This window comes from Podarcis bocagei (genome assembly GCF_964188305.1).
Source record: "Podarcis bocagei genome assembly, chromosome: 7".
In the NCBI taxonomy this organism is placed as follows: domain Eukaryota; kingdom Metazoa; phylum Chordata; class Lepidosauria; order Squamata; family Lacertidae; genus Podarcis; species Podarcis bocagei.
The window spans coordinates 53,252,263-53,277,542 of NC_138132.1; the positions used below are offsets into that span (position 1 = coordinate 53,252,263).

The following is a 25,280-nucleotide window of genomic DNA, read 5'->3' on the forward strand; positions in this document are numbered from 1 at the left end:
GGAAAACCTGTGCTGAAATAACATTGTGGCTCATGCATATTGTACAAGTGTGAGCACACGTAATGGCATCATAAGGAAACATCACATACAAGATGTGGTTGCTGACGCATACTGGGGGCAGCCATCACACAGGAGAGCTGATGGTGACCCCTGGTGGTGCAGGTCTGTTGGTGGGTTGGCCGGTTCCATCCTTTAATTAATGCAGTGTGATTATGGTGTTAAGTCTCAGAACTAGTTTCTTAGTCTGGTTGGGTCTCTGAGATGCTGGGTGAGCATTAGGCAGCTCTTCTAGTGCCATATAATTGCTTCTTCCCTAAAGGCACTTGCAGCAGCTCCTGCCATAGTGCTTCTTTTTGAACCTGGCAACTGAAGAGTAAGCAATGTATTTTAATTCAGGTCTTGTGGATATCCTGTAGAGGTGCGCTATGTAGGACACAAGTCCCTTCTAGTTGCCAACAAAATCTGGAGTTGCTGCTAGAACGCTAAACCACTTCCCCGTTTTTTGTTTGTTTCCCCCCCCAAAAGATATTTATTAAAGTTTTTAAAGTATAACAGTGAAAATGAAAAACAAAAAAAATACAACATAAAAACAGTTAAAAAACAAATAATTTCCCATAACATATCTTCCTTACGCTTATTTCCCCAGACCTCCTCATACCTCCCTTCTTTGTATTCCACTTCTATTTGTTAGTTCAGCAAATCCTTACCATTAAGCTTTAACCCATTTGTAAACCTTTTTTTCGTACCTCCTAAAGCATTACAGCTGGAAACCACTTAGTTTCTATCCAACATCCTTCTAACATTCATTAATTTTACAATATTTCTGTAAATAGTCTTTAAATTTCTTCCAGTCTTCTTTCACCAACTCTTCTCCCTGGTCTCGGATTCTGCCAGTCGTTTCTGCCAATTCCATGTAGTCGATCACCTTCATCTGCCATTCTTCCAGAGTGGGTAAATCTTGTGTCTTCCAATACTTTGCAATAAGTATTCTTGCTGCTGTTGTAGCATACATAAAAAAGTTCTGCGCACCTGGTCCTTCAGGGGCACAGTTACCCCATTCAGGACCAGGGAGTCCTCCACACCTGCCCGCCTCCTGTCCCCCTAAAACAGTACTTCTGTCTTGTCAGGATTCAACCTCAATCTGTTAGCCGCCATCCTTCCTCCAACTGCCTCCAGACACTCACACAGGACCTTCACTGCCTTCACTGGTTCTGATTTGAAAGAGAGGTAGAGCTGGGTGTCATCTGCATACTGATGAACAGCCAGCCCAAACCCCCTGATGATCTCTCCCAGCTACTTCATATAGATATTAAAAAGCATGGGGAGAGGACAGAACCCTGAGGCACCCCACAAGTGAGAGCCCAGGGGTCTGAACACTCATCCCCCCACCACTTTCTGAATACTGCCCAGGAGGAAGGAGCGGAACCACTGTATGACAGTACCCCCAGCTCCCAGCCCCTCTAAACGGTCCAGAAAGATGTTATGGTTGATAGTGTGAAAAGCTGCTGAGAGATCCAGCAAAATTAGAAAACTAGAAAATTTGAACTATGCAGATGGAGTCCAGAGAGAAAAGAAACACTGATAATACTTTATTGAGGAAAACTGAACAAAACAGAGTGTGTGATTTAAGGAGAAGTATAAACAGGGATGTTTTGCCTTTCTTACTTCAGGTCTTGTACATAGCAGGGAAACATACAGAGGAAAAACTCACTCATAACTACACAGCCAATCAGGGTGCAGTAGCCACTCAGCCTGGCAGTAGCAATATCACCTTCAACACACTTAAGTTACACGCTGTATGACTATTGCTGTTGCACTTCCAATGTGTAGCTTACAGGCAGAGCAGTTAAAGCTACTCAGCAGGGATAGGAAAGAAACCATTTGCCTGTGAACCTGGAGAGCTGCTACCTGTCAGAGTAAACAGTATTGTCCAAGATAAGCCAATGGTCTGACTCAGTATAAGGCAGCTTCACATGTTCATCTTTTGCGTTTATAGAATCATGAGATTGCTTTAATAATTCCAAGATGTTTAAAATGCAGGCTCTTTCCATTGCCTTTCTAGGTCTGCATTTTAGCTTATTTCACATTTATCTCTTCTCCTCTGCTGCCTCAAGGGCAATAAATATTTTTAAAAGTGAAATTTGAGATCATTGCAACATGACCCTGGATATTGGTCCTTGAGAGGGTGGGGGGCAATACATTTTTATTAACACTGCAAAGCCTTTACAACTTAATATCTAATGATATACAGATGGGGTTTTCCTTTTGCTGGCTAGGTCAGTAAGCTGAAACAACAGGGACTCTAATGACTTGGTATCTGAAATCAAGGTAGAGACAAGTTTGAGCTATTCCTGGATTGGCTGGCAGACCACTGTTTATGCAGATGGGTTAGCCAATGGGGGAACAAAAGTCATATCTGCTCCATCTTGCAGATGTGGAGAAGGGGTGGGCAGAGAGAGAGATGGGATGAGTTTGTTACCCTGGCACTTTGCTTTGTTAAATGGGAGCCTGCAGCGTTGCAAGGGAGAAACGCCTGAGCATAGCAATAACAAGCATTTTAAAAAAGGAAAAAGAACCCTCTCAACTGTTCTCTAACTTTCCTTTCCTGACCTTGAAGGATGTTGGAAGGTGTCATCTCATCAGCATTTCTGCAGTCGCTGGGAGATGGGGGTAGGGTGTGTGTGTGTTGTGAGGGGGATGTGATTTTTCTTCCTTGGGGCACCCTGCCAAGAATAACAGCAGACTCCAGCAGGTCGGCACAGGAAGGGAACGGCTGGGAGCTGATTTGTAGCAGGAGCTTTGGAGAGCCAGAATGCATTTTTATGGAAGAGACCTTCAGAGATGCATAAACCTCCCCCTGATTTCTCCTCCATCCCCCTCTTCCCATTGGAAGTTTGCCAAATCCGTTCTAAAAAGAAGGGGGGACCTTTCAATAAGCTAGTCTTAGATGTTTGTGTTCATGTCACTGATGTGTGTGAAGAACAAAGCAATCTGATGAACTGACATATAATTTGGACAAAGCAGGAGACGGGAAAATTCCATGGGCTACTTTTTCTTCCATCCTGCTGGTTCCCAAAGACTTGCTGAAAATGCTGAGTACAAGCAACTGACTATGGGATGGAGTAGGGGAGCCCATCAAATCCCATGCCACTGTCCTGTCATCCAGTGTAGATGGGATGGAGAACTGTGGCTTCTGAAAGCCATGCCATTTCTAAGGCTGTGTACACACTAACCCATTTGTAGTGCAAAAAATGTAGTTTTTATCAGCCTGAAATAGTTCATGCTTGTCCTCGACATGCTATGTTCAGTCTACAGTACTTTTATTTTAGATTCTGCCTGTCCACAAGGTACTTGCTACACATCTGAAAACCCTCCCCTCTATTAGGTTGCCCATGCCTTTTCTTCCTTGTACATGGCCTAGGTGCACGAAGAAGGAAGTGGTGATTGCAGTCGTAGTATACACTTGGGACTTATCCACACTCATGGGTGTAGCTGGGGGGGGCAGGGGCTGCCCCCCTAGATCAAGTAAAACAATAGAAAAACTTAACTAACTGAACAATCACATTGGTTCTGCCACCTCTGATTAAAGCCCTGTCCCCACCCCCAACAAAGTCCTGCCTCCCCCTAACAAAAATCCTGGATACGCCCATGTCCACACTTACCCTTTCATTTCCATGTTCTAGACACAGCTCCATGCTTTAAAGCTCCATGTCCGAGTGCTTCCTTCCCCACTTTCCCCAGAAGAACTCGTTCTTTAATACTGAATCAGAGTGACTGGCAATTTGGGTTTTCTGTGGATTGCTGTTTGCTCTGATTCAGTGGTAAAGACTGGGTTTTTGCAGGGAAAGGGAGTGCTCAGACAAAGTGCTTTAAAGTGCGGGCCTGTGTTTAGAAACATAGCACAAAAGGAAGTCTGGATGAGCTCTTGATGGATGCAGCCCCCATTGTTGTGACATACTTTTTAGGGGCAACAAATATGCAATAGATCTAGATTATATGTGGATTAGGTAGAAATAAACAGTACACTAAAGTCTTCATTGATTCTAGGATGAATGGTTGTGTGTACACAGCCTAAGACTAGAGGACTTGCCTGGAACAGTGTGCACCTTTTCCTCCAGTGTATTTTTCTTGAATTACATCTTTTTCAAGGAAATGTACTTCCTTTGCTCTGCCTCTCACTGTACAATGAATGCATACCTGGTCTTGTTCTGAACAAGGGCATCCTGTATGTGTAAGCTTGGCTGTCTTTGAGGTCCCTTGACTTGAGCTTTACAAACAAAGACTTCCACCAATTCTTTTCAGGAGCACACTGAAAAACCTCTTAGACATGACCCTTGATCCCAGGCTTCAGGCATTCAGAGAACCTGCTAGGAATGGAAGATTTTTTGGCCTTCTAATTTCCTCCCTTAAAATCACTAACTTCCGCCTGCTGTTGACAGTGTCATTGGATTGAGTCACTGCAAGCTGCACTTGCTATTTTATTCCTGAGAAGCCTTCCATGTATTACTTATTTGGAAGTGCACAGACCTCTGTGCTTGGGCATGCAACTTTACACTCTTTGAACCATTTCTGCATGAGCAATGTAAGGACAGATAATAAACTTTGCAAAGTGTCTCTGTGCTGCTTTGAGAAGGCTCTAAAGGGCGGGGCCACTTTGTCATGTTATTTCCAACAGGGGATTAGACTAGGTGTCAAAAATTGTGCGTGTTAATAGCATGTGAAGTTTGGCATGCTTCAGGAAAACAGATTGCAGAATGGAGAGCTTTAAAGCATTTCTTCACAGCTTTGCCCCACATAAAATAATGGCTAACCAATTTCCTCTTGTATTGAGTAAAACGGAAAAGTTGCCTTTGAAAAAGCCACTAGTCTGGCTGTTTCTCCCTAGGAGGACTGTAGTAGTGACTCTGTCATAATTTGTGTGCAGTTGCTGACCTTTCTCGCTCAGTTTTGATAGAGTCTTTGGAACAGAGCAAACTGTGTTCCTCTGTGGAGAATACCTGAGACCATGTTCATGATAAGCGGTTACTCTCACTGGTTTAAGGATGGTACAATAATTTTTGTTGCCCTTCAGTTAATCAGAATTGCTGTTGTTCCCCCCTTGTGCCTTATTGTATCCTCTTAGGAGCATAATGATAAACAGTGCATTAGATTATCAGAGACTGCCCAAGATACCATTTTCTCATTTTAATGTTTAATATCTTTACCTCTTCTTTGCTTTCTTCCCTTTGCAATGACATTTACACACTGGGCATCTGGTAAGAGACCAGAAGGCTTTCATTGCTCTTGCCTAGAATGCAGGGGATATGAGTCCAGCTGATGAGTTTCTAAGTAGATGGTTCATTTGTACCTCCTTTAAAAGTTCAGGCAGTGGCTTTTTCTCTCCAAGACATTTACACAGCTGAGGCTTGCAGCTCTTACATTTTGCCACTCCAGGCAGTTACCCAGTTTGCCTTGATTGCTGGGCTGGCCCTACACATGGTTAGACTTATGTGGAAATGAGGGCTCACTCCATCACTTCTCAGAATGCCTCTGTGCACCACTCAAGGTCAGGCTACTTCTATTCAGATCAAGAAAGAATTCTTGATAGCTTAGTAAAACCTTCATTGTGGGACAAAAATACTCCTTGTGGGGAAAAGGATGAGCCTACATTTTTGCATAAAAAGTATCAGAACTGTGCAGCGCAAGGTATAGTAAGAACATAAGAAGAGCCTGCTGGATCAGGCCAATGGCCCATCATCCAGCACTCTGTTCTCACAGTGGCAAAGCAGAACCTCAGTGCAACTGCCCTCTCACCACTTGTGATTCCTGCAACTGGCATCCAGAAGCATACTGCCTCTGACAGTGGACGTAGAAAATAGCCATCATGTCTAGTGGCCATTCAAGGTAAATTGAATGATCCCTTTTTAAAAAAAGCAACCCTTGATTAATTACCGGTACTTAACACTGCCTGCCTATTTATGCATGTGATTGTAGCTTCTGTGTGAAGATTCTTGTACCAGGGATTGGCACTTGCTGCTTATGACTGTGTAGTGCACAAGCATGCTGACAAAGGCTTTCTGACAACAGTGTTCACATCCATGCCCTTGGAATTAAAAGCTGATTTGCCTTAACGGAACTGCTCATAGTTTTCTAAACTTCTTCGTTTTTCAATTACAGTTTGGGAGAATTTGGATAGTTTTTTGTTTTCGAAAGCATCGCAGTCATTCTTCTGCGTTGACAGAGCACTTTGGCATATGAACTTGGCACAGTGGAGATGAAAAGAGAATGCTTTAAAAACCTCACACCATACGGAGGCACTTGGCTGGCTTCAGCCTTTGCAGGCGGGATGCCACTCTCTGAGTCACAGCTGCATGCTGACCTTTGGACCGTTTTTTACAGGAGAGGGCAAACATCTCCCCCTTGTAGGCTTTTTATCTAGACGGGCTCATTTTGAGCCCTTCACCAGTACTTCCTCTGAGAGTATCTGCATTTGCTGGTGCTGTTAGCTCCTGGTGGCTCTGCAATTCAAGGTGTATGCTCTTGGAAGCATTTGAGGAAACAAGTGTTTTACATCTTTATACTTTCTGCTATTTCAACCTATTTCAACCTACTGAAAGAAAACCAGCTGTTTTTTAAAATAATAATAGTAACAACAACAACAGCAGCAACAGTAATAATAATGGAGACTGCAATCAGTGTTTCCAAAATAATTCATTCAATATTTTTCTGCTGCTTTTCAGGCTACAATTAGCCAGCAAGTAACAAATGGTTCACTTAGTTGGGATCAATGTGACAAAATCAGTTTTCTGCTCCACTGTCACCACATATCCAGTCTGAAGAGGAAGTTGTAGAAGGCTGATCCAGTTTGAAAAGAATGAAAACCACACAAAGAAAGCTTCTATGATAACTTGGGAGGCCAAAAAAACTGAAAGGTGAAGTGACTCCAGTTCTTAGCCTCCCCCAAACTGCCCTTCCCTCAGGTAGATACTTTATTTTGATGTGTTGCCTTCCAGAGGAGATTTGTCCTCTAGATGATGAGAGGGTAGCATTTTTTGATGCAGTCGCCACAAAAGTGCTTTGCGGAGCAAAGAGACTGTGACAATCTGTGCTCAGCAACATCCCTCTCAGAGCCAGGATGCTGACAACAGTGCTCACGGCAGCATCCTGGCACCAGTGATGGCACAAGGGAGCACTGCAGTATCACGCCAGCTGTCTGGGATGCAACTGGACAGGTACTTTTTTTAGCGTAATCAAAAAGGAGAGCATAGGAGGGGTTTTCAAAAAAGATACTCCAATGTTGAAGCTGTGGGTTCACCTTGCATGAGAGCACCACCATAACAAATGTAAACTAGTTTTGAACCAACGCTCAGTTGTTGTTTTTTGAACGGGCAGTGTCTTCCCCAGCCTGTTCTTCCACACAAGGTTTTCCCCTGGAGATTTTAAAAAGGCAATTTAGCATCAAAACACATCATCCTTCTTGAATTCTAGTGTCCAGAGATGAACTCTTTAGTCCAGGTGAATTTTCATCTAGAATTACTGTTGAAATGCACCCAAAAACCTGGAATGGGGGTTGAATATCACTTGTACAGTCCCTTCTAAATCCTGAACTGAAAACTTGCAGTGGCCATTCTGAAATCTGTCCATGCATTCATTTAATTTATGATATGAATACAATCATACTTACATGACAGCATTTTATGTTCTAGCAAAGTTAACTGGTGATGACTGAGCAGGGAAAAGATGTTGGATAGCTTGATGAAGATGTTAACCCATTATGCAAATCTGTTAGAGAGCTAGAAAAGGTTCAGAAAAGGGGGTGGGAGAATCAAGACAGACAAAAGAAAGTACTTCTTCATGCCGTGTATAAACTATGGACTTCATTCCCACAAGGTGAATGAGATGCCAAATTGGATGGCTTTAAAAGAGGATTAGACAAATTAATTGGGGATTAGGTTAACAATGGCTACTAGCCAAGATGGCTGTGTTCTACCTCCACAGTTGCAGTATATTCCTGAATGCCAGTTACTGGAAACCACAAGTGTGGAGAGTGCTGTTGTGCTCAGGTTCTGCTTGCAGATGTCCCAGGGCATCTATTTGGCCACTGTGAAAACTGTCCTGAACTAGATGGGACTTTGGCCTGCTCCAGCAGGGCTCTTCCTATGTTTTTATGTCAGCCTCTCAGTGCCAAAATCGTGTAAACAGACACGGCCAAGAATGACTGCTCATAATTCATCAAAACTGCAAAATTCATAATGTAGTGAAAGGATTTGTGAGTGAACACATGCAGAGCTTTAATTTGACATAAAGATTAGAAATAACTGAATTGATTGATCTGCAACTAGAATTTACTGAAATTTGAACTGGCAGCCGAGTTCCCCGTGAAACTTAATTGCTCATGCTCAGCAAAAACAATGGAATAAATTTATCCAGTGGGTTTTGTGCATACCCTGACCCATCTTTGCTGAGTGTTTCTGGTTAGCTTGTGTGAAGGGGGAGAAGAATGCTGCTGTTGACACAGTCTAAAATAACACTTTCAAGCCGCAGCCTTTCTTTTTTGTGTAACACAAAAATGATACGAGCTGCTTTGGACAGAGTCTGACCATTGTTCTATCTAGTTGAGTACTGATTACTTTGTAAGCAACTCTCCAAGGTCCCAGAGAAAGGCCTTTCCTGGCCCTGCTAAGATCTTTTAACCAGAGACCCAGCCTTGGACCTTCCTCATTCATAGCATGTGCTCTACCACTGAGCTATGCACTGAGCTCTCCCAAATACTTGGGGTTCTGCCATTAGGAGATTAATGGTCCATCTAGCAGAGTCACTGTTATCCTGCCTGGCTGCAGTGCTCCATGATCTCAAGCAGACACGTTTCCCATCCCTGCAATCCAAGAGGCTATATGTCAGCTTGGAAACAGACTGCTCTTTGGGAGATGTACCTAGCAAGCTTGCCTACAGCTTTGCTTGTGATAAAATTAGACTCTGACTGTGTCCAGAGGAATGTGTATTCTCGCTGCTGTGGGCATAAAAAATAGGAAACCATTTGAAGGAGGAGCAAAGCAACCACCTTTGATTTGCAAACCAAACCACCTGTGCTTGTTTTTGTTTATTAACAGCATGTCCTTTTCTGGCAAGCTGACAGGCCAGCAAATGGCAGCACCTGTTTGCCGCTATTTTTCACCTCCATCAGATCTCAGCTTTCTTCCCTTATAAATATTAAGGGGCAACCTCGGCATGACTTTTTGGACTAACGAAAGATGTCCTTTCTGTGCCTCTCATCCTTACTTCTGGACACAGCCATTCTGGCTGAACTCCCTGTGAACATGATATGTGGGCTTTGTGTATCAGATTCCTGGGAGTTGCCCCTCTCTCTCTCTCTCTCTCTCTCTCTCTCTCTCTCCCTCTCCCTCTCCCCACCCCGTCAACTCTCTCCCTTGTTCAGTTTGTGCACAACCCAGATTTTGTCTTGCTGGGGTTGCATTCTCATGAATAAGGACCAATGGTAACTCTTATGCAGAAAACAATGAAGGTTCAATTTACTGTATATAGACACTGTTTCTTAAATAAGCAGAGGTATTCTATATCTCTGCAGGGGAGATCCCCAGGTCCCTTTTGCTGTTGCTCTCTGGCATGCCATGCATAGTTTCCAGTTAGCTGATTAATTGAAAACTTACAGCTAATTTTGGCCAGTGTTTAGGATATATCACTTCAGGGTTTGTTTAAAATATAAGTTATATTATAATCATAGACTGTAATAGGTTGTGTTTTTTTTACTTATACAGTAACTTTAAATATTGGACTTCCAACTGTGTTTCTGAGCCAGGTTAGATGGCCTCCTTAATAATAAAAAATAGTGACAAATTGAATTAAAGATGCCTTGGAGCACCCTGGTGGTCAGTCTGTGGCATTGCCTCTCTATTTCTAGTTGCTTTTATTCTTAAAGGCAAGGACAGAAACAGAAGAGCAGTGGAGCCCTGCCTGGGACTTGACAGAAGTGAAAGGCATTTAGCTAATGAAATCACCCAAGTGAATTAACGGAGCAAAGGAGTGCTCTGCAGTACTTGGCTGAAACGGGCACAACATTCAACTGACTTCCAGTCTTGGGACAGTCATGGGAAAACAAACCTGACATTCAGAGACTGTGCAGTTAATCACCAGCTCCGTCCCCTGACCCCACTTTCCAAAGCCTTATCTTTCCAAGCAAAGCTGCAGCATTTGAAAACCAGCCAAACTGTGTATGTGTCTGTGGTTTTTTTTTAAATAACAAAAATCTTGCTCCCCATCCCTACTGAAATAATGGGGCTGGAGACTGGTTTTTGCTTGTTTGTTTCATTTATTGAATTAATGGATTTGTATCCCAGCTTTCCAATTACTTGTATTAGGTGGCTTACATCAAAAGTGTAGCATCCATAAAAACCATCAGAACAACAATAAAATCAACAACAGTGAGGCCAAAGCAATAAAAAGCATTAAAACCAATTAGAAAATCTCAATACGGGAAGGCAGAAGGAAGTAACCAGATTTTAAAGTTGAACAGCTGAGGTGCCAGGTGCATCTCTATAAGGAGGGTGTTTTGCAGATGCAGCACTGCAAATAATAATAAAAAGACCCTGTGTCCAGTTGCCACCTGTCTAATTTGCAAATAGCCATGTTTCTATAGAAGAAGGTGATTCTTTAGGCTACCCTGACCCCAGACCATTTAGAGCTCCATTGGAAAATACCAGGAATCAGTGTAGTTCATTGGCTAGAGATACATGCTCAGAAATACTTATACTCCAAGTATCTCTATAATACGGGCATTTTGAGCCAGGGTTCAACAAAGTTTATTTGGTCCTAGAACCGTTTTTTTAGTTCCAAGGTGAAGTAATGTGACATGTGTATTAATAAAAATAGAGACAAAGGGCATCAGAGAGAATACAAAATGCTTTTCATTTTTCACAAGAAATTACACTCATCCCTTGTATATCTGGCATTGGGGCCTTCAGATCAGAGAACTCGATATTGAGGTCATCCTAAATCCTGCCATGATCTGCTTATAACAACTAGGCCTTACTTAAAGGGACAAAAACTATATAAGCTGCCCTTAGATCATCTTGCAAACCTTCCATTGCTTTTGGTTACCTTTGGATACCTTCAGAACAGATGTGGGGAACCTGCAGCCATTCAGATGTTGTTGGACTACAACTCCTATATTCCCTGAGCATTATCCATGCTGTCTGATCCAACAACATCTGGAGAGCCATGGGTTTCCCATCCCTGCTGTAAATTAAAATCTGACCCCCCCCAATGTAACAGTGTTTTTTAAAGACCTCTTCCTTCCCTTTGCCAATCTCTGTTTTCAGCTAAACATTTGTTCCCGTGCCCTTCTCTGTTCCCAACCCACCCTTGAATACCAGGGCCACCTGCGAAGAAAGCTGAAATTTATCCCAGGAGGAGCAGTAGACTCTCTTCTCCTGAGTGTTTTCTGAGCTGATGTCATACAATCTGTTTGATTTTGCAGCCAGTTGTTATGGGGAACATCACGCTTTCAGCACCATGAGCGATGACATTTTCCCCATGTGCAAAATGCAATGCAGCTGTTGTTAGAGGAGCAAAGGCTGCATCAGGGAGGCCAACTAGTTAAGACATGGGTGGATGCTGTCTGTGTGGGAAAGTAGTCAGTCAATCACCCATTTGGAGTTTACTGCAACTGAGGACTCCTCTGGCCCAGTTGTTCTTGCACTCTACTAATGAATGACAGGCTATTCCAGGGGTCTCCTGGGGATCTTTTGCTTTGCCCTTGTGCTTCTCATCTTCAGTTGCCTTGGCCATGTACCTCTTCCATGGAGTACTGGTGAGGAGCCACAGGCACACAATTTGCATTCTGAAAGTTTAGTCCTAACTATTCAGTTGTTTTTTTTAAGGAACACAGGTAGCAAGAGAGGGAAAAGGGCTCATCCAGACTTTGTTTTGCACTGAGCTTTCCAGGCACAGGTCCATGTTTTAAAGCTCTCTGTCCAAGCTGCTTTTTACTTGTCCCTGTGCTTTCTCTGGGGAAGCCCATGTTTTACCACTGAATTGGAGCAAATGGCAATCCATGGAAAACCTGCTTGCTGTTTGCTCCAATTCAGTGGTAAAATACAGGTTTTCCTGAAGACAAAAAAACAAACAAAAACAAAACCTGTGCTTGGACATGGAGCTTTAAAGCCCAGACCTGTGTCTAGAAACATGGCACAAAAGGAAGCCTGGATGAACCCAAAGACTTACCTGAGACCTGGAGAGCAGCTGTCACTCAGTGACAGTGCACAATGTTTGGTGCGGCTGACCATATTAGTATAAGATGAAATTGTATGTCTTGGTAGTAATGGAGTTCATGGGGTTCCATGGCAATCTATGGGAGCATTGTTCATTTTTCTTTTGATTCATTTCTCTGAAACTGAGCTCAAAAGTGAATGCCACAAGCAAAAATCCCTGTTCTATTTTCTGAGGCTCTAATTATTTGTTTGTTTGTTTTTACTAAGGGAAGTTTACTGGGGCAAAGTTAGTTTGAAACCACCATCTGCCAAAGAGGCAGACTTCTCCAAAGAATCACTGTGGGCAGTAGTGGTTGGTGCCCCCTGGACTGGTTGTAAGTAAAAAGGCATGCAGGGCAGGGCAGGTGGGGGCTATTTGAGGGCAGGCTGAGATGAGTGGGGGCAGTGCTCCATTTCCCCTAAAGGGCCAGCCTCCACTGATTGGGTGGCAATACTAGGCACAAAGTCTAACTTACAATTGGTAGTGTACTGTTCCCCCCGATGACCAAAATTCCCATGGTAATGGGAAGACATCCAAAGGAATAAATGCTATAGCAATAGGTGACATCAGCAACTGTCACATGGACTGGGTAAATGCATGTTCTAGTCATGAGAGGTAAAATATGTAGATACAGTAGTTTAAATGACGATGTCCTAGAACAGTTGATCATTAAACTGGCCAGAGGGGAGGCAACCCTGGACTTAAATGGTGCCCAGGACCTGGTGTGTGATGTGTTGCTTTCCAGTTCAACATATAGGTACTGTAAGTGGACAGTTGTATTCACTACAGATTGCAGAGCAGATTCCTGTACCTGAACTAATTTTCTCAGGAAGGGAGTCTGTGGAACTGAAGCAAGCAGCAGTAACAAGTGACAAATTTCTAGGCCTTATTGACAAATTAAAAATGAACAAATCACCAGGTCCAGATAGTATCTATCCAGTATGTTCTTAATTAGCTCAAATTTGGAACTGATGATATTCTAAGAAGAATATGTAGCTTGTTTGTAAGGTCAGTCTCCATACCTGAAGGTTTCCCATAGGCATATGGCTGGTCATTGTGAGAACAGGGTGTTGGACCAGATGGACAGCCTTTCTTAAAGTTTAGGACTTCCAGGTCTAGGCTTTCTTTGAAGTGATTTTAGTCTAACCTTTCAAATTTCACAATTAGCTGTAGACTTAACGATCCAGGACAGTTTTGTACCACCTGTGACTAATTGTCATTTTCTCCCAGATGATTAGTGGATATGTTGGACCCTGGGTCCTCAAACAGCCAGATTAGTCTTCTTTTGGTGAAGGTCTGGCACAGTAGGCACAGAAGGCCATAGCTTCTCTTTCACTATCTCCCATTTTAGGTGGTTGTTTTGATACTGTTCTTCCTCTAAAAACTTCATGGAGGTGTATAGGGTCCCCCGTCCCACATTTTAGCCTCAGAAGTGCCTTTTCAGGATGATTATGGCTACATGCACATTAATGCATTTGTAGCACAAAATTTTAGAATTTCTCAAAATGGAATTGTTCATGCTTTTACTCAAGGCTATCATGGCTACCAACCACAATGGCTGTGTTCTACCTCCATGGTCAGAATACCAATTGCAGGAAACTACAGGAGGGGAGAGTGCTGTTGTGCTTATCTCTGGCTTGCAGGCTTCCCATGGGCATCTGGTTAGTCATTGTGAGAAAACTGGACTAGATGGGCCACTGGCCTGATCCAGTGCGGCTATTCTAAAGTTCAAAATGCTGCTTTTCAATCTTCTGTGTATTGTTTCTAGATCCTGCAATCCACAAGAGTGAGTGTGGTTGAATTGTGTGTATCTGAAAACCCTCCCCTTGATTAGGTTATCCAAGCCTTATCCGCCCTATGCATGTTCCATGTGAATGAAGAAGGAAATGGTGACTGTGATCTTGGTATATGTCCACCCACAACATCATTGGTCCCATCCTTTGCTGGGACAACCTACTTGTTTGCAAATAGACACACTGTAGAATCCATCTGCCTTGAGCTTTTATTTTTGGATTGAAATCAGCTTCTCAATAAGTGCTTTTCAGGGTGGGATTATGCAACAGGTCTATATTGTGTGTGAACTGCATAAAAAAGGTGCTCAGGAACCATTGATTCTAGAATAAAAAGGTCATGAGTATGCAGCCCAAGAGTTACTGACTTATGGTTGCCCCATGAGCTGTGAAGCAGTCGTTTGAATTTTGTTCTGACACTCTTATCCATTATATCACCCTGTATCTCTTTCTTGATACAGAGAGCCAGTGTGGTGTAGTGGTTAAGAGCGGTAGTCTCGTAATCTGGGGAACCGGGTTCGCGTCTCTGCTCCTCCACATGCAGCTGCTGGGTGACCTTGGGCCAGTCACACTTCTTTGAAGTCTCTCAGCCCCACTCACCTCACAGAGTGTTTGTTGTGGGGGAGGAAGGGAAAGGAGAATGTTAGCCACTTTGAGACTCCTGAAGGGGAGTGAAAGGCGGGATATCAAATCCAAACTCTTTTTCTTCTTCTTGAGCATTGGTACAAGTAGTGCAAAGAGCATTCTGGTGTGTAGGGTGACCATGTTTTGTATTTTACAGAGGATAGTTCCCTATTTCAAGGGTTGTCAGAATACAGCCCTCTATTTGAAAGACTGTCAAGTTCAAGTCTGATTTAAAAATGAAGAACCCTATGAAGGGAGAACAGTGGGCCCTGAATTTGCCTATCAACCCTGGACAGAAGGCACACAGGTCACCTGGCCCCAGTCTTCCCTACAATGATGAGACTTACTGTATTCCTATTTAAATGGTAGTCATTGTTTCTAAATTTGCAGCTATACTTATAAATTAGGACATGCAAATTTTATGCAAATCTCTTTTTTTAATGATGCAACTCCTCCTTTTAGGGCTCGTCCACACTTTGCTTGTCCCATGCCTAAAAAGCATGGGTCCAAGTGGTTTTCTGTTTGCCCTGCTGCTTTCCCTAGGAAAACCCCTTCTTTACCGCTGATTCAGAGCAGACATCAGTCCACAGAAAACTCAATTGACATTTCCTCCAATTTAATGGTAAAGAGTGAGTTTTCTGAGAAGTAAGTGATGGGGCAAGCAGAAATGTGGACAAGCCACAAGGCAATGCATAAGAGGCCACCTTACTGGTGCCAAAATGAGTCTTTGCTAAGGCAGAAGAGAGCTAGTTGTGAAGGAAATGTGATCAGTTTAAAAAGATGTGAAAGTAAAAGTTGGTTAAAGTTTTCCAAAGTGTAAACACAGGAGAGTAAAACTGTTTTGCTGGGTCAGGCCACGGCCCATCTAGTTCTGCATTCTGTGTCTAATAGCAACCAGCCAGTTGCCCTTCAAAGCTCACATGGAAGGTATAAGGGTAAGAACCTGCCCCTAGAGTTGGTAATAGTTATATAAAAAAGGTAAAGGACCCCTGACAGTTAAGTCCAGTTGCAGACGACTCACTCTGGGGTTGCGGTGCTCATCTCGCTTTACAGGCCGAGGGAGCCGGCGTTTGTCCGCAGACAGTTTTTCCAGGTCATGTGGCCAGCATGACTACCTTGGTATATAGAGGCAGTAGCCACTGATAAACCATGTCCTTCATGAAACTATTTCTTTTAAAACCCTAAAGCAATTGCCCATGGCCCCAATATACTTTGTTATAACATTTTCCTTTCAGTCTACACAGCTCTAGAATGATGGCAAAACTAGCAACTTTTTGACATCTTGGAAAGTTATAGTGCAGATGGCTCTGGAATGAAATTACTCCTGTTCTGAGCAGGAAAGAATTGTGCTTAGTGGCTTTTTAAAAAAATGACACCCTCTATATTCTTTTATTTGGCACAGGAAGAACTACTCCAGAGACAAATGCTGCTGGGGTGCTTCCACATCAGCCTTTTTTTTTCTGGAGTTGATCTCAGCCATTCATTCAGTTTTTACAGAGAATCCAGATGGCATGGTTTCCAGATATAAGCTACTCAATAGGTTGCTTGTCCTATTGTAAGACATGGTTTGCAGCAATTTCCCTGACTTTTAAGTGCAATTGCCATGCCACCCTTTGACGTAGTGACTTTGACAAAGTGCTGTTGACTCATCTAGTGTGGAAGTGAGGTCAATGACCATGACACAGTTTGTGATGGCATTGCTGAAACCTGGATCTCTGCTTTCTTTGCTTTACAACTAGGATGGGAAGCCTTATTTTTTTAAACTCAAGGGCTGAATTGCATCCTGGGCAAGCTTCTGGGAGCCACATGCTGGGGTGGGTGCGGCCAGAGGCAAAAGCAAGTACAGCAGTGCATATGACTCTTACTTTGTATAGCAGACTGCATTCCAGCCATGCCAAAGTCAGAGGTTTCTACAGTCACACACCCTTCTCTGTGCTCCAGGAAGGCAAGGAAGAGGCATGATCACAGTTCGAGGACATATTTCAAAGCACTAAATGAGGGCATTGGAGCAGGGCTGGTGATGGGTGTGGCCTAGGGAGAGGGGTTGTGACCTGTCAAGAGTCTCAAGAGCCATTTAGAGAGACTGGCTGTTCTGCATCTTGCCTGTAGTTTCCCTTTGCACCACCACTATTTCTTGTTGATGCCCATCAAGCCTTTTCCAACAGGCCAGAGTTTTGTGGATCAGCTGAGAGAGGCAGGGAATTAAATTTGGTTCCCAAACATCTGATTGGGGGTGGTGGCAGGATTTTTGTCTGTGTTGGCCGGATGTTCCTCCATTGCATTTCATTTTAAAACAGAATAATGAATATGTAGAAATAAAAACAAGCCCTTAATTTGCAAATGCTCTAACAGTTGGGCAGAGCTCTCCAGATGGGACTACAGCTCCCATCATTCCTGCTCACTGGCCATGCCAGCTGGAGCTGATAGAAGTTGTAGTCCAAATGCATCTGGAGGACACCTTCTTTGTTCAGCAATGTTTCTCCAATGTTACAGCATTATTCGGGGGCCTATAAAACCAGAACATTTGTGGTATAAAAAGTTTGGGGAATTCAGCAGGAAGTGATGCACTGATTGGATATGAAGCTGTGCCACCACCCCAAAAATTTTGCAGGCTGAAATGTTATTAAAAGTGGGATGATAGCATTATGAGCACAAATATTAATGTGTAATAGAAAGAACTTAATAGGTAACTAGTCTTTGCTCCCGTTTGACAGATGAGAAAAGCAGAGGCTGAAGCAGCTGTACAGTCCAACAAACCACTCCAAGTCTTTAGTAAGAACTGGAACTTGAATGTTGCAGGTCCAAATGCAAACAAGAATCTTTCTACAGCCGCACGAACCTCTTTATATTCTTTCGGCTTCAGAAAGGTCTTGTGACTCTGGGCAGGCGACGGCCGCGAAGTTCCTCCGAAGTGGGGCTTTCCTTGTGTGATCGTTGGCCGCGAGCCTGAGCAAGGAGGGAGAAGAAGCCCTCCCTCCCTCCTCCCCCCAATGCAGATTTTGGCGCGCGGGGTGGGGGAGAGACAGGCGAGGGGGCTGGTTTATTGTGGAAGCCGCCGCTGCTGGTGGCGCGGAGGAGACCCACCTCCAGGGAGGGAGGGAGATGGCGCTGCCGAGTTCGCAGCCAAACTTTGCACAAGAGGCGGCTGCTGCTCCTCCACCCGGCCGAAGTTAGCTCTGGAGCGGGACGCGGCTGGCAACCGTCTCCAGCCTTTGCCCGCAGGAGCGCCCCACGCCAAAAAACAACCCCCCTCCGCCAGCAGCAGCCCGGATCCCAGTCCCTTCCCACCCATTCCTAAAGTGGCGGCGGCGGCGGCGGCAGCAGCAGCAGCAAGTCTGCAGATGGGAACCAACTAATCGCAGCCAACTCCGGCAGCCCGTCTCCCTCCCAGAGCGTGTCCGGCCACCCGGCGCCTGCAGGATGAGCGATCAGCCCTGGGGAGCCTCCCGCAGCCGCCGCTCCCGCCCGGGCGGGGACTACCCGAGGGCAAAATGAGCGATTATCCGGAGAAGGAGGCGCCGATCTCGCGCAAGCAGCGCTTGATGGCCGCGATCGCGTCCGGGGACGAGCGTGCAGGAGCAGCGGCGAGTGGCAGCTGCTGTCGTGCCGAGTCCCCGGCGGCGTTGGCGGCGGCTGCCTCCGCCTCCTCCGACGCGGCGCTCTGCTGCTTCATCTGCGGCGGCGGGATCAGCCGGGGCAAGGAGCTGAAGCTGCAAGTGAAGTACCCCCGCGACAACCAGCCTTTTTTCCCTTTCCTGCAGCACCAGGAGCCGGCGCCCGGGGCGCAGGAGGTGACTCCGGAGGGCTGCGCTGTGGTGTGCGCCGTCTGCCGCTGCTTTCTGGCGGAGCAGTGGGACTCCTTCGAGAGGACGCGCACGCCGGTGGAAAAGCGCATGTATTGGCTGAAGCGGCCCTACCAGTGCGACGGGCCGGCGGGGGGGCCCGGCGGGCTGCGCAGGGGCCCCCAAGAGTGGAACCTTTCCTACGTGCTGGGCGCCGACGACGAGCGGCGTCCTAGTAGCAGCAGCGGCCGGAGCCAGCCTGCAGACGACGACGAGGAAGAAGGTTGCGGCGCCGGCGGCGAAGACTCTGAGCTTTCCTCTCTCTCTGACGCCGGTAACCTCTCGGAGCCTGACCTGCGTTCCCCCAGCCGGAACAGCGGCGCCAAAGGCAGTCCGGGTTACTGGCGCGTCAAAGAGCGCGCGGTGCCAAGCGCGCACATGGGGAGCCGCGCCAGTTACCGCGAGTGGAACCAGCCGCCGCCGCCACCCCCAGAGGAGGCGTCGATGGCGGCGGCCCCCTTGCGCCCGGGGAACGGGCTGCCACCGGCAGAGAAGCCTCGGAGGAAGAGGCAGCGGCGGGCAAGACTCTGGGGAGCCGAGGCACCGATTTGGAGAGCTGCTCATGGCGCGTCAGGGGGCAGCGGCGGGAGCGCACCGGGGGCCTTCAATACAGCAGGAAGAGGCGACGGGTTGCTGGGCAAGCGACCCCCGGGGGAAAGTGGCCGAGAGCTTTCCAGTTACTGCTCCTCCGAGGAGAGCGAGATCAATATCACCAGCGACGAGGAGCAAAAAGAGAATGGCAGCGCCCTCCTAGCGCCCAGACCTCTCTGGGGGGCAGAACCGCCATCGGTAGGAGAAGTCGTTTGCTACGTTTGCGGCTCCCTCTTGACGTCTACTTCCCAGCACAGGATTCACGTGCAAAAGCAGGAGAAAGCCTCTAAGGCGCCTTTCTTCCCCTTCCTGTGGTTGCACAGCCCTCCTCCGGGGGCTTTACCCATCAGCACCGCTGGTAGCACCTTAGTGTGTTCTTGCTGCTTCGCTTCCCTCATGCAGCAGTGGCAAAGCTTTGAGTTGGCCAACGTGCCTGTCCTGCAGCGGCTCTATGTAGTACCTCTGAACGCTGTAGCCCCCAAGGCTAAGAGGGAGACTCTTCCAAGAGAGGAGGTACTGCCTGGACCCCTGCAGCTTCTCCAGGAAGCATGTTACCTCTGTGGGGAGGATTGCACCAAGGATGGCCGGTCAGTCTCTGCCAAGATCACCAACGGCAATGCCAAAACAACCATGCACTTCCCCTTCCTCAGCCTCCTTCCTTGCCCTCCCAATGCCAAAGGTCTCAACAAGCACTGGGAGGTCCATAGCTGTCGGAAATGTTATGGTGTCCTGCAGGACCTATGGGCCATGTACCGGGCTTGCCACAATGAGGAGTTCATCACTTCGGTGCAGAGCTTCCTGGGCAGGTATCACCAGGTCTTTTCAGCTGGGGAGTCCAACAGCATTGCCCGGCATCCTGGTTTGGCCAAAGTGGGCTTGGTGTCCATTTGCTACATCTGTGGAGCTGAACTGGGAGCAGGGAAGGAGTTTCACATCAGTGTCAACCCTCCAGGCCGCTTTGGCGAGAAGGAGCCATTCTTCCCATTCCTCACAGTTTACCCACCAGCTCCTCGGGCTAGGCCTGTCGATTCAACTGGAATAGTGGCTACATGTGTGCTCTGTTACCATGATCTCTTGGGACAGTGGATGCAGCATGAAAGCAACCATTCCCCCCATCCAAGCAGTGCCTGGTCCAGGCAGTACAAAGTGGAGACTTTTGTCTGCTTCTTCTGCAGGCAAGAGAAGAAACGATGCCTTGGATTAAAAGCGGTGCAAGTTGCCAGGCTGCCAGTGTTCCTGTGCTCTTTACGGGTGCCTAGCAGCTTGCTGGTGGATGACGGTAAGCAGCTGACCATCGGAGCATGCGCTGAGTGTTCCGTACTGGTGCTGGCTGGCAAAAACACAGTGTCCAGAGATCTCTTTGCTGCACCTGCAATGGCACCAGCTTCTCTCCAAAAGGTAAGCTGCTTGGTTGACCTTCCAGTGGAACTGGAATTATCTGCTGTTGCTCTTCTGCGAGCTTTGGCTGGAGACAGGTGCCAAACTGTTGCTTTCTAGCAAACCAGCCACTCCAGAGTCATTGACCTCATGACTCTAAAAAACCCCACCATGGATCTCTGTCAAGGTGCGTGGGATAACTGTAAGCATGTATCTCCTTTTTTTAAGCAAGCACTGGCTGCTGAAAGGCTTTCTCTTAGGTGACTCACTCAAGACCAGAAGCTAACAAGAATTCTAATGCTGGTGCCATTCTACTCCTGCTACAAAATCCTATTAGGGATTAGCTTCAACATTAGCTTTTTAGAGCCGTAAGAGAACTCCACAGTTTCCCAACTATGATGCAAAGTGCTTTTTTCCTGAGGTGTTTTTCTGTTAATGGGCATATCAGGTGGTTCCCCCCCCCCCCGTGCTAATTCATGTATCTTCAGAATACAGGTACAACGGCTGGAAAGAATCCCAGAAGCAGAGCCATGGTAGGCTGTGGCAGCGCAATGCAGAGTTCCATGTCACAATAAACTAATTAGTAGTGCACAGGACTTTCTGGAGGGCACTCCCATGCCCACTTATGGTTTAGGTGCCTTAAAAGAGTGAATCTACAGAAGTTAGTAGTCCACCAAATGTGGGCTAAAAGCCGTCCTCTCTCCTCCATGGCTGTTTTGCTCAGCATTTAAATGTTCTTGTCCAATTTGTCACTTACGCTAGGAATTTGTGGCTTAACAAGAAAACATTTGTAAATCATACTTGCTTAATAGCCTGAAGGCAGGTCCTGAGGTGGCTGAGTGGCTGTTAGAAAGCTGATTATAGTGCTTTTAGAGCTTTTTATTTTATATACTAGCTATTTACATTTCTCTAGTTGCTTAGTCTTCCAGGTGTGCAGTTCAGCTCCACAGTGTGCAGATGTCCCGATCCTCGTCTAGCAGCAGATTCGAAAGCATTATGGGTAAGGGGGGGTCAGTTCAGTGTGGAAGGTCGGAAAGTAATGGGAGTCAACCTTCCAAATAAACCTGTGAGCAACCAGGAATGCCAGTAGATATATTTCTATACCGTCCTTAATCCAAGGATCACAGGGTGGTTTACCATATAAAAACAAGAAAATGCATGACATAGTAACAAAAACAATAATAGATCATAGATTGTTTAATTAGATAAAGGCCTGAGAAAAGAGGAATGTTTTTGCCTAAAGATATGCAACAAAGGTGCCAGGCAACCCTCCCAAGGGAGAGCATTCCACAAGCAGGGAGCCACCACAGAAAAGGCCCATTCTCATGTTGCCACCCTCCTGACCTCTTGTGGAGGAGGCACACTAAGGACCTTGGATGATGATCACAGGGTCCAGGGCTGTGGGAAGAGACCATTCTTATTCTTACTGGCCTGCCCCTGTGCCTCTTTAACACCAGCCTAACATGTACAGATCCAACAAATGAAGATTTTCCGTTTTGTCTGCATGCCAGGAAAGGCTTCGCTTGCTAAATGTCTGCCATATCAGCTGCATGTTGTTGAAAATGTGGCAAATTATGCGGTAGGGTTTTGTGTGTGGGGTGAGCAATTTGCAGTCCTTTTAAAGCCAAAAAGTGAAACTTGCCTTCATACAGGAGTATGCAGAAGACCAGGGTTGACGTGCAAATGCACTGCTCATTGAATATGGGAGAGAGAAAAAGAAATTTTGATGCGCTCTTAGGTAGTAGTTGCTCAGTATGTTCCAGAGTGGCAAATATCTGTCATTTCTATGCAATAGCAAGTTTCCTTGCTATACACACCATAGAAATTTCCTTTTCTGATTGGAGGTACAGTATTCCCTTCATGCATATTCTTATCTCTTGGCATTCAAAATCCTCATGAGTGTGTGGTCATCTCTGACTATGATGCAACCTCTCCCCATTGCATACAAGTAGACCAGCATGTGACAATGACTTCCTGCAGGAATAGCCTCTGTCATTTCTGTGGTTTTGCACATTGCAAGGGGGACAGGGAAGAGAACACATGGATAAATCACACCTCCTATTTGTGTATGTTTATGAAAAATTGCCATGGAGGAAGTCTTGTGTTGACTACCTGGTAAGATGTGTGAGAGTGACCTCCACATATCAGACTCTCCTATCTAGCTCCCAGGGCAGAGTCTGAAGGTATGTGATTCAGCAACCTTGATGAAGCTAATGAGATCTAGGTCCAAGCGGGAGACTGCTTGGGAACTTTATGTCTGTCACCCTGAGTGCCATCATGAGAGAAATGCAGGATATAAATGCAATGAAATATATTATCTCCTCATGGGAGAGATAGTTTGCACTAACATGTTAATCCTAAACTAAAGAAAGTGATAGCAGAATTTATGGGGGGGGGGGAAGGAAACTTGATAATGGGTGAAGCTGATTTCAAGAGTGTTTCTGTAACCAGATTACTGAAATATGGCATCAGCATTGCTTTAGCAACAATTGCAGTTGTTCAGCTTAAACCACTTGTAGAGTGTTGATTTCCAAGTCATGCAGGCAGACGATGAAGTGGCCTCAAAGCTATTTAGTGCTTGCTTGTGGACCCTTAAAGGATTGGACTATCAATGGTGACATATTTCTTGGCCTCAGAGCCAAGCTTTTGAGAGAGCCCAAATAAGCATGCTCCCTAAGATAGGAACTCCCATTCTGCCAGCAAATGGAAAAAACGGAAGCCCCAGGATCCTTGAAGGAGGTGTTTCCAAGCTGACTGGCTTCTTTCCCTCCCTGTGGGAATGTGTCTTTTTAATCTGAAAGTCAGCTGTGTAAGTGGAGGGGAGAGATTTTCATGCTCCTATGACTTAAGAAGCCTTCCAGAGGGCTGTTTGCTTTTCATCTGAGCTTCCATCCCCTTGGCTAGAGAGGACAGCTGCTGATGATAAACTCACGACAGGCCTTAACGAATGACATTGCAGGACTGTAATAAAATGTGATCTAATATTTGAGCTGCCTTCCTAACCCTGGGCTCACCATTTGAGTCAGCCCCACTGTACAGAGGCTGCTGTAGTACAGTGGTACCTTGGGTTACATATGCTTCAGGTTACATACGCTTCAGGTTACAGACTCCACTAACCCAGAAATAGTGCTTCAGGTTAAGAACTTTGCTTCAGGATGAGAACAGAAATTGTGCTCTGGCGGCACGGCGGCAGCAGGAGGCCCCATTAGCTAAAGTGGTGCTTCAGGTTAAGAACAGTTTCAGGTTAAGAACAGACCTCCGGAACAAATTAAGTACTTAAACCGCGGTACCACTGTACATTCAGTAGTGGGAGGAGATAGGCTGTTTTGAGACATTTGTATTCAGATTCTTTTGTTTGTCTGAAAATCATTTTGCCTTGAGCCGGTGGGGCTAGCAGTCCTCTTTTGAACAAGCATTGGTGTTTAGCATGGTTGTTCAAATCAGCTCTGGGGAACTTTGCAGCTCCAGACTTAAGCAAAGCCTGTGGTTGCTTCAAATCAGTATATGTGAAGTTCAGTACAGTGGTACCTCGGGTCCAGCATCTTCTCACAGTGGCCAACCAGATGCCCATTGGAAACCCAAAAGCAGGACCCGAGTGTGCTGCAGCCCTCTCCACATTTGTGATTCTCAGCAAATGCCATTCAGAGGCATACTGACTCCAATAGCGGGGATAGGAACATAACCATTGAGACTAGTAGCCACTGATAACCTTCTGCTCCATATATTTGTCCAATCCTCTTTTAAAGCCATACACTACACCTTGGGGAAATCAAATCCCAGAGTTTAACTATGCCCTGAGTGAAGAAGTGCTTTCTTTTGTCTGTCCTAAATTTTCTAACATTCAGTTTCATTGGATGTCCATGAGTTCTAGTGTTATGAGGGAGGGAGACAACTTTCATCTAACCACTTTCTCCACACCATGCATTCCCTAATCCCACTGTTCCTAAAACTTCTGTGTAAATCCCTCTGTTTCTCTCAGTGATTCATAATGTGTTTGTTGTTCCCTTTTATCTTCCCAAGTGAGCCCTCTGTCTCTTAGGTTCTCTGCCCCTTAGGCAGCGGAGGCTGCTGCCCCACCAACCTCAGCCTGTGCTCAGCCAGCCCCCACCTGCCTGCCTCTTACTTGCATCCAGTCGAGGGGGTGGCATTGGCTTACTCCTCTTTAGTCCCAATGCTGCCCTTGTAGAAGTCAGCAGGGAGGAGGTTGGGGACAAAACTGGAATTAGTTGCCTCTGGCTGTCCTGGGCTCTGGTTCGGCTAACTTTTGATCTCCCTTGCATTCTGCTTTACCAGTCCTTGTGATCACCAGTCATCTCTGCTTCTAGGACCTCCTCCCGGTCAGCCATCTAGGCCTGAGCCAGCCCCCATGCAGCTCCTCCTTCCCTAAGTACTGCATGGGGCTTTAATCCCAGTCAAACAGACAGCTATCTCTTCTATCCCAGAAGTTGGACTGTGAACCTTTTGTTGCTTTGTTCCCCAAGTAATTGGAATGTTCCATGCCAGCGCTCTGGCTCAAACAGTTGCTGTCAGATGCATCATTGCCGCAAACTCAATACAGTACAGATATCTGTGAAATGGGAATGTATCTGTACTCTGTATCTGGCTGGTGTGTTTTGTAAGTGTTCGAATGCTTAGTGGTGTTCAGGCAAAAAGAGCTTTTTATCTAAACTATTGATCTGTTTCTTGTTTTGCCATTGCTAGGGTTGCTTTGACTGAGCACCTTGCTGGATTTTATTTCAAAGACTGACCAGCTGGGGTTGGTTGTGGGTCAGGCTTCCCCAAAGGAGATGGTGTTTTGGAGAGACTACTG

The 25,280-nt window shown here is 45.8% G+C and overlaps 1 protein-coding gene across 3 annotated transcripts in view; it reads left to right on the forward strand.

The window, feature by feature from the left end:
- GSE1 (Gse1 coiled-coil protein) overlaps positions 1 to 25,280 on the forward strand; it is a 443,486-nt gene that overhangs the window by 36,023 nt on the left and 382,183 nt on the right. Inside the window, exon 1 of one of the 3 annotated variants that reach the window (XM_081201099.1) lies at positions 16,008 to 20,491. The exons of 1 other annotated variant lie outside the window; for it this stretch is intronic. In XM_081201099.1, the coding sequence (XP_081057225.1) occupies positions 18,152 to 20,491 (2,340 nt within the window). In that variant the 5' untranslated portion in view covers positions 16,008 to 18,151. Of the gene's footprint in view, positions 1 to 16,007; positions 20,492 to 25,280 lie in introns of those variants that run through there. One more of the 3 variants, XM_081201097.1, reaches the window with a different exon arrangement.